Here is a 16,963-nt window from a genome sequence, read left to right as displayed (position 1 = left end):
AACGTAGTATAGTTTTAAATCAACCCTGCTGAACGTTATTGCATGCTATACTTTATACAAGATGGTTCCAAAATAATTTCTAGTAGATTTTTGTTTAGTTAAAGATAATACGAAATTTAGGTATTAGTTTTTTCGTATAAATTGTAATCCAAGAGAATACAATTACTGATTCTTTTTATTTATTTTTTTTATATAAAATATAAGTGTCAGGTATCGTTTGCTATGATAACCAATTATAAGTTTTTAATGAGCGAGTAATACTAATCCAATTAATTTGATTCAAATATTGTTTCCTACATTTAATCTCAATTTTCATTCTATTATATAAGAAGAAACATAGTAATCGATCTATAGTTCACTCGATTGATTATGAAATATACGTTTTGTCTGAAAAACTCAAACCACCGATGCAATTTCGTTTTATTTTGTGAATCATACGGATAGACCTGACTTTATTTCTACCCACAAATTATGGATTAAATTATCCTCGAATATTTGTAATTAAAATAGTTTCTCCAAAAAAAAAAAGTAGAAAAAGGAAACATTATGCAAATTGATTGAAAATTACGAGTAAAAGGAAAAAAGGAGGATCGATAACGGCAAATAACAATTTTCCTCTTTTGCGAGAAAGCCTCGAAAGTTTCAGCCTTAAATCTCTTTAATCGTAACCTTCCTTCGAGAGTTGTTATGAACGTTCTTTGGATTACTTCCCACATCCCTCATCTATTTATTCCCTTGATCCTTTTCCTCCTTCTTCACCTATCTATTTTATCCTTCTCTTTCATAACCCTCTCTCTAGGATGGAAATACTATATCTTAAGTTTAGGGATACGATAAGATGATTTAATATTCGACGTTGATTTATTGCAATCAATGACAAATTCATTTTACCCCCTTTACTACATTAAATCTACAAAATTAATATTCAAACGAATATAATATTTTATATAATTTATATATAATTATATTTATTATATTTTATAATATATTATATTATATATTATATCATCAAGTAATTGAAATTTTTCTATATAATTTTATAAGTATAAATGTAAGTATGTAATTGTGTAAACAATTGACAATATGATATGCATTAAAAATTTCATACTTAATGATTTGTATAATCGAACAAGAGAGGAATAATAAATATTAATAATTTCAGTAAGAAAATCAAAATTGAATATATGTATTAAAAAGTTTATACTTAACGAATCCAATGATTTGTATGATAAAACAAGTGTTCAACAATTTGTTATTCAATAATTTCTTTCTGTTCGAAAATTATCGTACGACTTTAAAATTGTTTGAAATTAGAATTGGATTAAACGTTTATCTATTGTTTATCTTCTGTTACAGTTTGAGAACCAATCAACCAAGCGGCCTGGAAACTGGTGGAGTTCGACTGGAATTGAGCAAAGCACTCGACCTTTGGGCCAGAAATTCGAAACTTACTTTTCAGGAAGTTAACAGTGACCGTGCTGACATCTTGGTTTACTTCCATCGGTGAGAGATTTTATTTATTTATAAAAAAAAAAAACAGCATAAGATAAATTTCAATGAAGGATAAATCTTCAACGTACAGCAATCTTATCTCTTGTATTTTCATTTCTTTTCTTTTCTATTCTATTATCTTAAATAACCATAGTAAAATAGCTGAATGAGTAAAATAAAGGTAGTTTAGTTGAAAGGAATTTAATGTTTGGAAGGGGTTTGGTTATAAAACATCATAGAAAACACCCTGTGGTGTGTAATTATCGTTTAACGTTAATAAGCCTTGGTATTCGCATGAACTTGCCTGCGAGGGATTTGTTTTGTTCGCGTGAATGCACTAACACAAACCACTAACGTGTTATAAATTACTATATGTAAATATTACTTCTATGTTTATATATATATGTACAGATATTTCTATACATGTGTATAATATATATATGAATATTTCTATATACACATATGTATGTGTATGCATTTATAGATTATATATGTATGATTATATATACACGTGCAAACACATCAATGTGCGTTTATATACGTTGAGTAAATATATATATGTGTGTGTATGTGTTTCTGTATACGTATGTTTGCGTTTGTATAAGTATATGTGGATATGTAGATCGATAAAGAGGCAATAAACGTTATTACATGTTATCAAAGGAGACCGTCACACACATATACGTTGTATTCACGTATAAGGAATTTAATCGTATACTTTGTCATGGTGTTTTTATCGACTTTTTTATTTTCCATCAAAGTTATATCTCACTCGAATGAAATCGTCGAGAAACAAAATTATGATATCTTTAATACCCTTAAAATGAATTGTTTTTTTTTTTTCCTTTCTTTTTATTAGTTCGTAGATTGATTGGTGTCTGTTTTTTTTTTCTTTACTCTAAGGGGAATTGTTTTTTTATAGTGGTTCTCATGGCGATGGATATCCATTCGATGGAAGAGGACAAATCTTGGCCCACGCATTTTTCCCTGGCAAAGATCGTGGCGGGGATGCGCATTTCGATGAAGAAGAAATTTGGTATCTCCAGGACAACAGCAATGAGGAAGGTAAATAACAAAAAAAGCAATTCAAAATAATCAATTATATGACAAGTGTCGTGTATATATGAGCCGTTTATTTTGAAAGTGGCCTAACTCCATATAACCTTAAATTGAGATATTTAAAGGTTTGCGTTTCAATGCAATTCAAAATATACGTAAAGAATAACAATGAGTTATGTTGCTTAAGTGTATCTAAAGGTGTTCAATTTACAGTTGCTATTAAAATAATGGCAATTATTAAGTGAATAATATGCGTTTTCTTACCAAGAATAGAGTTAGGCCACTTTCAAAATAAACGGCTCATATATATAATCGTGTTCCGTTAAAATTTCATTTTTCTTCAATGATTATGTCAAAAGAATTGTAAGAATAACGATTAGAAATAGTAGTAGCATTTCTTTTTCTTTTTCTTTTTGATTTTTTGCCAAGTGGGTCACGTTAAAAAATGGCTGCCTCGAAAAGAATATGGAATAAGTCGAGGATTCGTATGTTTGCGGATTTTCTTCGACGTTATCAATTTCTTTCGATAGAATATAAGAAAAAAGGAAACTGAATAAAGAATCATATGTTATACACGATTTAGAAATTTTATATGATATTATATTATTCATCTATTATTCCAAATAATAATATTAATATTAAATAAATATCTTAATTAAGATGCAGCTATAAAATGATTCAAATTAAATCGATAATACAAACATTAATAATAAATACATCGACTAATACAATAAAAACCAAACGATAATGATAAAATGAAATGAAATCAAATGAAAAATCCAACGAATTTTCTAATTAAATTAATTATCGTGTCTTTACAAAAAATACAATCTTAATCTTCGATTTAATTAAAAAAAACAAAACAAAAATATACAATAACAACAAATTAAACAAAATATATATAAAAATAAAAAAATATTTGTCGAATGCGTTCCGGAAAGATATGAAATCCATTCTTCGCGATTACACTGAAAGAAAAATAAAGAAAAAGAAAGAGAAAGAGAGAAAAATAGACAGATAGACAGGTAGATAGAAGATCGTGCAAGCAAGGGTTGTTCTAGGTATTAGAATGGAATCCCTTTCGACAATTCTCTGGGTCTTTACATTCTACCGTCGAACAGTGATTCCAAATTGGTCTCGTTAATAACGTCGGCTTATCTCTCTCTCTCTCCCTCTCCCTCTTCCTCTCTCATTTATGCATCAATGCTACCTTCCCAATGTGCAGGAGAGAGATGGAAGGTTTGATTCTCGACATAACAGCCGCCATTAGCATAGTTATAACGGTTGCAAGAACACCACAACGTCCCACAACTACGAATTCCAACGTTCCTCTCGTTTAATATACGAATACATTTACGAGAAGGAGGAACGAAACTTCCTTTTTGTTTTTTTGTTTTGTTTTGTTTTGTTTTTTTTTTACTATTTTTCTTCTTTTACTTTTGTTCTATTTTTTTCCTCCCCCTTTATTTATTTCTTCTTATTATTTCTCTCTCTCTCTCTCTCTCTCTCTCTCTCTCTCGCTCTCTCTCTCTCTCTCTCTCTCTCTCTCTCTCTCTCTCTCTCTCTCTCTCTCTCTCTCTCTCTCTTGGGAAAAACAAGAATAGAGGGAATAAGTAGAAACTTTAAAGAGAGGGTTGTGGATAAGAGTAGGGGGTAAAATGAGAGGGGGATGTTTAATGATACTGACCACTTTTATATATTGGGTTGGGGAAAAAGTATTGTCGTATTTGAACACGTTCAATATGGAACATCTCATTGTAGGATTATTATTTTTGTTTTTTTCTTTTGTTATATTGGTGAGAATGTTTTAAACGTTGATTTATTATTCTATTAATTGTATTGGTTATTATTTATTTCTACTGCATTTGTATAATTTTTAAATTGAAAGGTATAGATGATAATGTTTTTTTATAGATCAATTTGTATTACTTTAAGAATTGAATTCGAAAATATAAATATGTATTTGCAATGTGAATGGTTTCTTTGACGAGAAATTTTACATTTATTATACACGAAGATACTTTTTCCCCGACCCAATATGTACAAAGTATTATACATACTTATGCAGGTATATATATATATCTGTATATTATATCGTATCATTTTAAAAGCACGGAAATATCGAGACTCATTAAATATTATCCTTTTAAACGTTATTTGCCTTCTCTCATTGTCAGGATTTTTTTGTTTCCTCTTCTTTCCTACTTTTTTTTTTTAATCGATGAAACAATAGACTAGTTTAATTGAAATGAACGTTTCTCGGAGAAAAACTATTACACCGAGGGATGAATTTTAAATGCAAACGAGTACTGGATGGGTATCATTTAAAAGAAGAGATGTATTTGAAGTATCTTAAGCAATGAAATTATGCGATTCGAGTATGCCAATACTGGAAGAGACTAATTAAACAAAATAAAACAGAAAAATAAATGCTTAATCGTTTAGTTGTTCGAAGAATAATAAACATCGTTCTATGATCTATAATAAAAATAGTAAAAGATGGTGACGATGGGAGAAAATGGGGGTGAAATGGGAATGGGGTGGGAGTGGGGGGTACAGGTAGAGAGAAAAGCACTACTCGAAGCGAATTTGCGAGATAGCTGAAAATCAGCTTCCTCGACATTTTGAATATTTTATGAGAAGAGTAGGTGGGGATGGGGGTGGGGTTCCCCCTTTCCTCTCTCCCACTGTCATACAACACCCCCTACTCCTAGTGTGTGCGTAGTACTAGTAGCGTGTTCCATTTAGTCGTTTATGAAAAATTCATATTTGCCTCGAGCCTCGTGTATGGAAAAGTCGAAGGGTGTCTCGAGTTATCGGCAAAGCTATCGATGAGATGGCAAAATAGCTGAGAGATCGCTAAAATAGAAAAAGAAAAGTAGACGAAAAATAATAGAAAATAAAAAATCTTTCCGAAATTTCACGATCAAAACCCTGACTAATCGTAAATATTAATTACACGTATATTAAACGCATACAATAACGTATTTTTGTTAACAAATCATTTTTTTTTTTCTAATGATATAAATAATATTTTATTCGCGAGTACAAAAATTAAAGGGAAGATAAATCGAATAAGATGATTTAATATAAACGTGAAAAAGATTGAAAAGTATGATTGACATAAATCAATTGTATATTTTTATTTATAATACATTTGAGATTCTTCTTTTTTTCTTTTTTTTTTTTATTTTGTCCTCGTTTCGTTCCCCCATCATCATCACCATCACCACCACCACTTAAATAAGGAGGCACACCCCTGTAAACTTTTCACTTTTCATCTCGATCGAAAATGTTCTGTATCCTACTCGAGAGAAGTTTCACTTTAAAAATAAAGTATGTACGAAATAAAAAATAGAGAAAGGGAAAGAGAAAGAAAGAGAGATAGATAGAAATAGTAATATTACGTGATAAGAAAGATAGAAATCCCATGTGTATTTATTCACATATAAATGTGTGTTATACGTGTTTCATATTTATAGCATACGCGAGTGTATATTAAAGTGAAGTGAACGAGGATAAAGATAAAAGTAGTCCGCGTGTTAGGAAAAATAAATATAGAAATAGAAATAGAAATGAACAAAAAAATTAAAGTGGTAATAATATCGAGCGCGTATCAATAAAAATGAGAGAAGATAGCAAATAGAGAAGTTTATGGGGATGGGAAGGAGGGGGAGGGGAGGAGGAGGAGGAAATGAAAGAGATACAAATGTAATAAAAACGATAGAGATAAAAATAATAGTCATAGTATGTCTGTAATAAAAATCAAATTGATAAAAATTATTGACTCTATCGAAGAACACGTGTGTGTGTGTGTGTGTGTGAAACAAAAATATAAATTTGAATAGTTTCTCTTTTTTTTTTTTTTTTTGGTATTTTATACGAGTAACAGGGATGACAAAACAGTTAAGCATTTGTGAGAAAGTTTTTTAGCAATATCAATATCAATATATGTGTAAGTGTGTGAAAGTGAGATGGGGAATATGTGTGAAATTATATATGGGGGTGGGGGGGAAAGATAAATATATGTATATATCGATTTTCAGTATTTACCAATTGGTTTCGATTCTGGCACCTTGGTAAATACTGAGGTTGACTTCGATAAATATTCAATGGGTGGTATCCGTTCGATCAATCGAAAGGAATCAACATGAACGAACGAGTTCATAGTCGATTTCACACATTTCAATAACTTTCCTTTTCGAATAAAATCACTGTACTTGATAATTGATAAAATATCATTTTACATTAGAACAATATCTTTTCCAATATCGTTTGTTTTATTATTAATTCATATTAAACGCAAAAATTAAATATTAAAAATATTATCATTTTATTATATAATAAATAATATTATAATTTTATTATAATAAAATATATATATATTATTATATTATATAATAATAATATTATAATTTTATTATATATAATATATTTTTCTATTTTGAATAAAATATTGAATAAACGATCTCTCCGAAACGTTGAATGTTTCATTATTAAAAATAAAAAAGTATTTATATATTCTTTATCCACATTAGTTTCTACCAGGCACGAAATATAATATAAAAACTGTAGCTAGCATGTGTGTGCAAATAAAAAGATAAAGAAGGAAAGAAAGAGAGAGAGAGAGAGAATAAAATACACTGAGCGTTGGCCTACTTTCGACTGCACTTTAATTCGAGAAGGATTTTTTTTTATCAAAATCGGACATCCTTCTTCCCTTTTTTCCCTTCATCCCCCCTTTCTACCCTTTCTTTCTTTTTCTTTCTTATTTCTTTTATACTCGCACCGTTTTAAAACAAAAATTTTACTTTTAAAAATTACATTTAAATAATAAATCATAAAAACTATCTGCGTACGTGTAAATTAAGAAATAAAAGAAAAATGTATTGTTCTAACAAATGTTTGTTAAAATTCTTGGCTCGTAAATCGTTAACGTTGGGACAAGCCAATAGTTCTAATCCGTGGTTAGAGATTATCTTGCATTTGTGAACGATGAGAAACGAGCCAAGAATCTCGTTGCATCAATCTATCTTTGGGTTTTGCTTCAACTTGACAAGAAAATTGCAATAAAACATTGTATGTTATACAATACTGGATAAACGTAATTATTTCTTTAACATATTTCAAAATTATAATAAATTACCTTAAAGTAATAAAATCATGGGTATCATATAAGAGAAGGGTTACTTTAATTATATATATTTTTGTAGGAATTATTAAATTAATATAATATAATATATATAAATATAATATAATATAATAAAATAAATATAATAAAATAATATAATAAAATAATATATAAAAAATATAATAATAATATAAAATAATATAAAAATATAAATATAATAATATTTAAAATATTTTAGTTAATCACCAAACGAATGAACTCTCATCTGAAAATCATGAAATCCTCATTGTCGAAGATAGATCATTTAAAATTTACGATGAAACTATTTCTCGACTTTTGATACGTCCCTGAGTACACAACTATTCCTAGTTGTTATCGGTTTCCTTGACTTGTTCGTCGACTATCTTTGGACAGATCAACTTCCTAGGAATAGAAGAAGAAGAGTGGAAAGATGAAAGGACTCGTAGGGAAAGGGGGGAAAAGGGAACTTGAAGAAGAAGGAAGGAAGGAAAGAGAAAGAGAGAACGTTGAGGTAGCTCGAGGGACTACACTTAAAGCAAGTTTCCTCGTTACAAACTTTCCTAGGTAGGATATTTTGAAATTGCGAGGGCCGTTACCATCAGCTGGCAAGGTTCTGCAATTTACTGCTATTCAACTATGGTGTACGTTTTCTTGATCGAAATTTCGAAAAAACGATGCTGAAGAAATGAAAACAAGAATAACAACTCGAAGAAGAAGAAGTAGAAAGTGATATTATATATACAAGAAGAATCTTTTTTATAATACGAAACATTCCACTTAACTCGAGCAAAACTTATTTCTTTGCTTCTTTTTTTTTTTCTTTCTATTATATTACAAATTTTCATTTAAATTTGTTAATAATATCGCGTTAACAACGTATTACAATATCTCTGAAAATAAATTTCATTTATTTATCGAACGTATAACTTTTGATAAACAAATTATATCTCTGCGAAATAATATTTATTATAGTATTTCATAATTTCCAGGAACTAGCCTATTCGCCGTAGCTGCTCACGAATTTGGTCATTCCCTTGGCCTGGCACATAGTTCTGTTCAAGGAGCTCTAATGTATCCTTGGTATCAAGGATTGAGTCCTAATTACGAGCTACCAGAAGACGATAGACATGGAATACAACAGATGTATGGTAAGTCATTATTATTGCACATACACACACATACACACACATACACACACGTGCACACATTTTTCATTATTATTCTTTTAATAGAATACAAAAGTTTCTTTGAAAATGTTCGTACTTTTGTTTTTTTTTTTTAGTTTTTAGTTTTGGGACACCGGGTATATTCGTCCCTTTTTATTTTTTGCGTCTGTCCTTTATTTCTTTCTTCACTCGAAATAACACAAAATAAAAGGATTGAAAATATATTCGCAAGGATATTTATTTTTTTCCAATTATTTTTCTTTTTTCTCTCAAATCTTTCTTTCGACCAATAGAATTTTCGCGAATAACAACCGTTCGAAATTTATCTCTCCTTTGTGGTTCTATATCGAAATAACGTGAAAATTTAACGCGATTGTTTCAAAGGAACTATTATAATGATGCCAATAGAACGTTATTTTATTCTTATTTATCAGGAAAATAACAAGATTTTGTTTTTTAATCTAATTGGCACGATGGCAATGGATTGTTATTTTAGAACACCCTATAGGTTACAATCCAATAGATAAAATAAATAGACAGATAGATAGACGGATAGACAGATAAATAGAAATAGAGTTGAATTTACGAAAAGGATACTAAGAGAAACGTTTGACTAGTATTATATACGTGTATGTGTGTGTGTGTGTGTATGTCTACTACTACAACGATGTAAAGAAAGTGATAGTAAGTGGCATCAGTAGTAGGGAGGCAGTTTGAGTTGGCGCCAGTGAAGTAGGTAAAACGTTTGAGCAGACAAGTAGTAAAGTCGTCGTATAGTCAGACTGAGCAAGTATTTCCTACAAATAATGAATAGGTTTCTCTTTTCTAAACACCGCCAAACTGACACAAATGTATTTTTAAATACAGGACGAGATTGAAAAGCTACCTCGTTGATCTTAAAAACCTATTACTCATTCGCAACTACTTTTTACTTATTTATTTATTTATTATTCAAGAATCGCGTAGAGTAAAAAAAGAATTCTTCAACTCGTCGCGTTAATTTTTAACTCGTAGAAATAAATGAAACGCGTGTAAAAAAAGGAAAACAACTTATCGGATGAAAAGTTGAAATATTTGATGTTTAATATTAAACGATATTTATTGCATTAGGATTGTTAGGAAAATTCCATCGTATAATCTTTAATGATGATTTATGATGCATACCAAGAATGAACAATTTCTGAATAACTCGAGAACCTTAAAGCCATCTTAAACAACACTTGAAACAGAACATATATAACTCCTCGGTAATATTTGAAAAGATAATATAAGTAATGACTTTCCTTATAATATGTGCATATCAAATATTCCAACATAAATCATCACGCGCTATCTTACATAATCAAACTTTAAATAAAGAAGACCTAATAATAAAATTCAACATTGTTTTCGAAAACACAGTACATTTATTCAAAATTACTATAATTCTCACCTGTAATATTATACAAACGTATTTTGTACAAACAAATTCTATACTTTTCCATGTACAATTTGTTCATATTCCTCTTCACAGCCCTTGTCTCGACAAAAATCAAAACGAAATATTCACGACAATATAGTATGTTAACAAAAAATAATCATCATTATAATAAAATCATTAGGATAGTCTGATTTCTATCACTGTTTAAACCGTGAGTTTAGAAAAGGGGTACACACGTAGTAGAGTCAGACGAGGATGAAATGAAACGTGAATAAAATATAAAGAATGACCAGGAAAAGGTTTTTTGTTTCCCTGTGGGATATGGGTCGGTCGTAAAGAGGGTGGTGATGAGGAGGAGATGGGGGTGGAGGGGGAGGGGTAGTTGGGCAGGCAGACCAAGAGTGATTTACTATGCCAGCTTTGTCGGTTTTCCAGAGGGATCGCAAATGCATTCCAACTCTCTCTCTCTTTCTCTTTCTCTTTCTCTTTCCATCTTCGTTCCCATTCCTTTTCCTATACCATTACCATGTGTATGTGTGTGTGTGTGTAACGTGTTTGCGTTACGAACACGACCCGGTACACGTTAACTCGCCGTTGGTTTCGCGGCGAGTACTGAAAGGGCGATGGTCACATTTGTTTTCCATGAAAAGGGGGATGTGCTTGAATGGTGGTACTCGAACGAGGAGTCTATCGAACTAGTAGTAGCAGCAGTAGTAATAGTATTAGTAGTAGTAGCAATAGTAGTAGTAGTAGTTGTAGTTGGGGTGGTGCTAGTGGTGGTAGTATTATTCTTTGTATTATTTCTCTCGATGATGTTTCCTTAGTTTTCAAAATATTTTCCACGTCATAAGAATTCGAAAAACTCATGTGTATATATGTGTGTGTGTGTGTGTGTTGTTTTCTTTTATTCTTTATTAAAATTCCTTTTATTTTTTAATGTAATATCGTTCCTAGGAATTTTACCGTTCAAATTCGAACAAATTAAAGGGGAACGTATTGTTACACGGCGGGAGGGGACCCCTTCCAAAATTTCAGGAAATTCATTCAACTTTATAGTTCCCATATATATATGTATTTCCAGAGGAAATAAGCTTTCAGCTTTAAAGAACGAAATAAATATATAGGTATACACGAAAAAGGTATAGAACAGGAACACTGGAATTCGTCCTTGTTTCCCTTTTCCGTTCCGCGGAAAAGCAAAAGGATGATGAAGATCTTCACAAAAAGGGGATAGAACGAAAAAGATAACAGGGTTTACCTTCGGAGGTTGGGGATGGTTTTGTACAGTGGGAGAGGGAGGATGGGGGGGGATGTTTTTAAAAAAGAAAGAAAGAAAAAAAAGAAGGAGAGGAGTATTCGCTATTATTCTTCTTTTTTCTTTTCTTTTTTTTATCTTCTTCTATGAAAGATTCGTTTCAGTCTTTTATCGATGAAGAGGAGAAGAAGAAGAAGAAGAAGAAGAAGAAGAAGAAGAAGAAGAAGAAGAAGAAGAACACTGGCAAAAGGGTAGACCGCTTGTTGTTGTTTCCCTTTATCCCTCGGAATCTTTTCTCTCCTCTTACCAGATATTCCCATTCCCTTTGCCTTCCTCAACCCCCCCTCCCTCCCCCCACTTTCAATACAACCCCCAACCGCCGTTACTATCACGATCCTAAATTCCACTTACTTAGTTCAAGGGTTAAAAGCGTTCGACGAATTTCTATTGAAATAATTATTTCATCCCTTTTCTTCTCGTTAATTTTCTTCTTCTTTCTTCTTCGGTTGCATTTCCGACATTATTTCCTTTCTTTTTTACTCTTTACCGTAGATTTTTCTTATTTGTTAACCTGCAGCTAATTATTCGAAGGGTCGAAGGGAAATAATTGGATAAACGAGAGAACTGGAGCAATGCCGGTGTTAAGAGTATTTCTCTCCCTTTCTTTTTCTTTACCTTCCATTGGTTTTCTATCTTTCACGTAAATTGCAACTGTTATTTCAAAATCCTATAGAATTATCGATTTTTTCCAATTAGTTATTCTCCCGATAATTATAATTATTTGTTTGTTAAAATAATAAAGAAAGTTCCTTATCTCTCAAATCAATAAATAAATAAATGAACATTCGTTCGTTCGTTCGTATGTACGTTCATTAATAAATAATTAAAAATAATTAAATAAATAATAAATGATAGAGAGAGTGACTTAGCAAATGAATGAATGAACGAACGAATGAATTGACAATTTTCGTAGTTTTTTCGGTACAATTACTGCACTCGTTCTCTCACCGTTCGTTTTACCCCGAATAATCATATCGAATTAAATCCGCGTCTCTATTGTTCCCTTAAAAAGGGACAAAAAGAGAGAGAAAGAAAGAGAGGGAGAAGATAAAAAAAAAGGAGAGAGAGAGAAAGAGATGATAGTATTCGGGAAGTGCCAGAGGCGGTCGTTTTAAAATAATTTGATGCATTATTTATTGTCACGAACGAAAGTGCTTCCTTTCTTTCCCGCAAGAAGAAAAAAATTAAACAAAAAAAAAAAAAAAGAAGAAAAAGAAGAAGAAGAAGAGACGAACGTAGTCCTTAGCACCCCCACCCCCACCCTCTAACCCACTCATCATTTCTTTTTTTGTTTTTTTCCTTCTCCACCCCCATCGCATTCTAAAATCTCGTTTTAAAGAAACAGACAAAGGTGTGCAGATTTCACCCTTCCAAAATGATGATGATGGCACCTGCGTCTTCCTATCTTCTCCCTCCCCCCCCAATTTCCTACTCCTAACCCTTATACTTAAACCCTCATCTTCGTCTACCAATCTTTCTTTCTTATTTCCGTTTTCTTTTTCTTTTTAAGTGTCCATTTATACAATGAAAAGAATATTCTATCTCTTAGTTCATTGTATTTTTTCTCTTTATGGATTAACAATTAGGTTCATCATTATTTGAATCATTTATTTGTCCTATGTGTCTGTCTGTCTGTCTGTCTGTTTATTCGTCAATGTGCGTTTCACTATTTCCGACTCACATTTTCTTTCCAAACATGTTTCTCTCCGTCTCCTATTTTCTATCTCTTTTTATTTTTCTCTTTGATTCATTTTCTTTCATTTTCTTTCTCAGTCCGTCGATTCGGATCAGTCCCTTTCTTTTACTAACTCATTTTATTTGTCTGTTTTTCTCTCTTTGGTTTCATTTTCATTCGGTTTGTCAATCCGCCTACTATCCATTTCCGTGCTCTCCTCGTATTCTTCCTCTCTATTTTTCTCTTTTTACTTTTTTTTTTTATACTTTTGCTTTTTCTATTTCTATTTCTATTTCTTTTCTTTTCTTTTATTTTATCCTTCTTTTTCTATGTCTCTCTTTTGCTCCGAGTCTTATTTTACTTTTATTTATTTCATTCGATTCGTATCTTCTCACATTGATCAAAAATCATATCCTATTTCTTTGATTGTTATAATTGAAAGTATGATAATACGTAGAAAAATACGAGAGAGAGAAAGAGAGAGAGAGAGAGAGATAAAAAATATAGAAATAAAAGTAAGATATATTTTTATTGAATAAAAATGTGTATATAGGTGGGGTACCGTAAAAGTATCAAATAAAGTATCAAAAATAAAGTACGCGGTTGCTAGGGGTGAAGGAGGGGGGAGAGGAGGGGGGTTGCGAAAAAAGAAGGGGAAAAAAAAATACGATCGTTAGGTACTCAACGAACGAGAGTAATACATAAACTTCTTCGTTTCTTGCGGCATGCATAAAACATATTTTGCGACGTGAACTTTAACGACGTTGCAGTTTCTACGACTACTACTTAGGTTTTATTTCACCAACGGTTTTAAATTTACCTTTAAAAGTTACCACAAGAAATTCAAGCTTTATTCAGTTACTTTTTAACGTTATTTTGCGTACGTGAATATTATCGTTTGTCGAATAAATAAAATGATATTTTTTAAAGGAGGAAGAGGAGGAGGAGGAGTATGCAGTAATTTCCAGAGGAAAAAAGAAAACAAAACAAAAGAAAAGAAAAATCAGGAATTATAATATTAGTAGGAAATATCATTATACTTTAGGATGTATTTATGCATATCATCATATCGATCTCACCGTTTTACCTTTAGTCGAGGAAATACGTGATAGGAGAGTTCCAACTGAACCAAATACCTAGTTATATATATATATGTACCATTAGTATATCTACGTGCTTGTGTCTACATTTCTATATTCATCTACACATACCTACATACATATATACATACATACACTATCAGCCAAAAGTTTATTAATCGTTATACAAATTGAAATAAAAAATGAATGATGAACCTTTTTAAAAAAAAAAGAAAAAAGATCATTAAAACTCATTCAAATTTTGTATCACATAAATAAAAATGAAAAAACTCATATCATAATTATTGAACCGGCCTATAAAATAAATCCCACGTTTGATATATAATATATATGGTGTTTTACGAAAATCGTCAAATGATTTCTAACTTTTAGCTGATAGTGTATGCGAAAGAGTAAATGAGAGAAAGTGTGAGAAAATGTGTGAGAGAGAGAGAGAGAGAGGAACAGATGGACCAGAAAATCCCAGTGCTAGTGGTGGTGGTGGTGGTGGTGGTGCTGCAGGAATGGTTTAGGGTGGTGTAGGGTGTTGAAGGGATGGAAACCCCTCGTGGGGTTTCGAGATGGGTGGTCGAGATCCGTGTGGAAATCCTTCGTAATTGCAGGCACCATCCAAGCATCCCTTAATGAGCAACCCAAGGGCTAATTTCGTATTCCAAGGAGAGAATCTACTACTAACTTTTCTAGGATAACTACGAGCTTCCAAGATTACTTCTTCCTATATCTACGACTAAATTCTCATCTTTCTTTTTCTTTTTTATCCTAACGTATAATATTATTCTCAAATTAGACAAGGAAAACATTCTTTTGTCAATTAATAATTACAATATCATAGAGATTTCATTGCGTAAATTAAAAATCAACGTATGTTTTTAAAAAATACAATTTTAATGTAAAAACACGTAGTTTATTCTATGCGATAACGATTTAACGGAATTAAACATTTTAAAACTGTGTGACTGACACACACACACACATATATATATATATGTATATAATATTAATATGAAGGATGTTGCTTTAAGAAAGAGAATTCCTCAGAAGATTTTAGTTCAAAGGAGATGGGAATGGTAGGAGGGGATGGAAAGATAGAGAATAGTTTATGTTCTGACGGAAATGGCAAGAGAAACTACGAACGCGTTCCTTGCTAAAGCAACGATTTATACCTCTTATACATATGTATAAATTTAATATACATATATATGTATATATAATATATAGGTCGTTTGAATATCGTTAAACTATGATTGATCTTTTATACAAGAAAAATCTCACACATACATATATATATGTATGCAGTTTTAGAAAATTTCAGAACAGATTTTTCTTAATTGTATTTTATGAAAACAAATTTGATTCTACCATTTTTTATGTAGAAAAATCCTGCTCCGTTTCCCTTCTAACATCAATTAGCGAATACCTTTTACATGCATTGTTTCTCATCATTTTTAAAAACTACGTTCATTCTCTTTTCTTTTTGTTTTTTTTTTTTTTTCATTATTCGCAAACAATTGTTTTCATTTTAAATAACAATATTACATTATTAATTCCAATTGATAAATATTATTCTAATTACTATTAAAAATCTCATATTTAGTAATTTGATTTTGGACATTATTAATATTGATAAATCAATACGATAATGTGGCATAATATAATATATATATATATATATAGTGTAACGTGAAAAGAGAGAGAAGAAGAGAAAACGAGAAGGGAAATGGATGGAATGATAATTAATATTCATAACTATGCGGTCAGCTAATTAGTATAACCCACAAAACGAGCTGCGATAGAGAAACGTTATCGAAAATACCGGGAGCGGAGGAAGGGGTGCAGATTGGTTAGCACAAATCTAATCTCTTCCTTCTAATCGTTTGATGCAATTACAACGAAGACTATCCGATAATTCCCCATTTAATTCCATTTAAATCTCTTTAATTTTCCTCTTTAAATTATTATCTTGAATATATATTTCGTTTCACCCCCCCTCCCCTATAAGAAATTTGTTTGCCAATGAATCATCATCAATCGTGCGGGGTTTTTAAATATAAAAATATTGGATCAAAAAGATGAAGAACGCGTATAAATTTGTGTTTTTTCTTATAACAGGTGCTCCTGAAGAAAAATTATGGGGCAATATACCGGGTGGACCATTCCCACCAGAAAGGCCAACACCCCCAACAACGACGACAACGACAACTACGACAACAACGAAACCAGCAACGACTTACAGACCCTGGAGAACGCGACCAACGAGACCCAATCACTATCCGGACTATGGTAGACCTAGAAGACCAGATCGTTATCCGTCGAAACCAGATTACAGAACTGAGAGGCCGGACTATCGACCCCAGAGACCCCACAAACCTCATAGACACCACACTACCACAATTCCGACAATGACGACTACTGGTAGACCAACGATTTCTCAAAGACCGAGGATCAGGTGGACACAATCACCCAGGGATGATATTCCTAATAAATGTGATACCACTTATGATGCTATTAGCATTATTCGTAGAGAAGTGTTCATATTCAAAGGACGCGTAAGTAATCATTATATTCTATGTGATTTAATTTAACAA

The 16,963-nt window shown here is 31.4% G+C and overlaps 1 protein-coding gene across 2 annotated transcripts in view; it reads left to right on the top strand.

The window, feature by feature from the left end:
• Positions 1-16,963, top strand: part of LOC122513307 (matrix metalloproteinase-2-like) — a 118,868-nt gene that overhangs the window by 100,524 nt on the left and 1,381 nt on the right. For both annotated transcript variants that reach the window (XM_043629605.1, XM_043629606.1), the window contains 4 exons: positions 1,357-1,503; positions 2,414-2,556; positions 8,692-8,850; positions 16,488-16,924. In XM_043629605.1, the coding sequence (XP_043485540.1) occupies positions 1,357-1,503; positions 2,414-2,556; positions 8,692-8,850; positions 16,488-16,924 (886 nt within the window). The remainder of the gene's footprint in view (positions 1-1,356; positions 1,504-2,413; positions 2,557-8,691; positions 8,851-16,487; positions 16,925-16,963) is intronic.

This window comes from Polistes fuscatus, unplaced genomic scaffold, assembly GCF_010416935.1.
Source record: "Polistes fuscatus isolate 324 unplaced genomic scaffold, CU_Pfus_HIC Scaffold12, whole genome shotgun sequence".
Taxonomy (NCBI): Eukaryota; Metazoa; Arthropoda; class Insecta; order Hymenoptera; family Vespidae; genus Polistes; species Polistes fuscatus.
The sequence above is the reverse complement of the archived record's forward strand: the minus strand, read 5'-3'. Positions and strand labels throughout refer to the sequence as shown.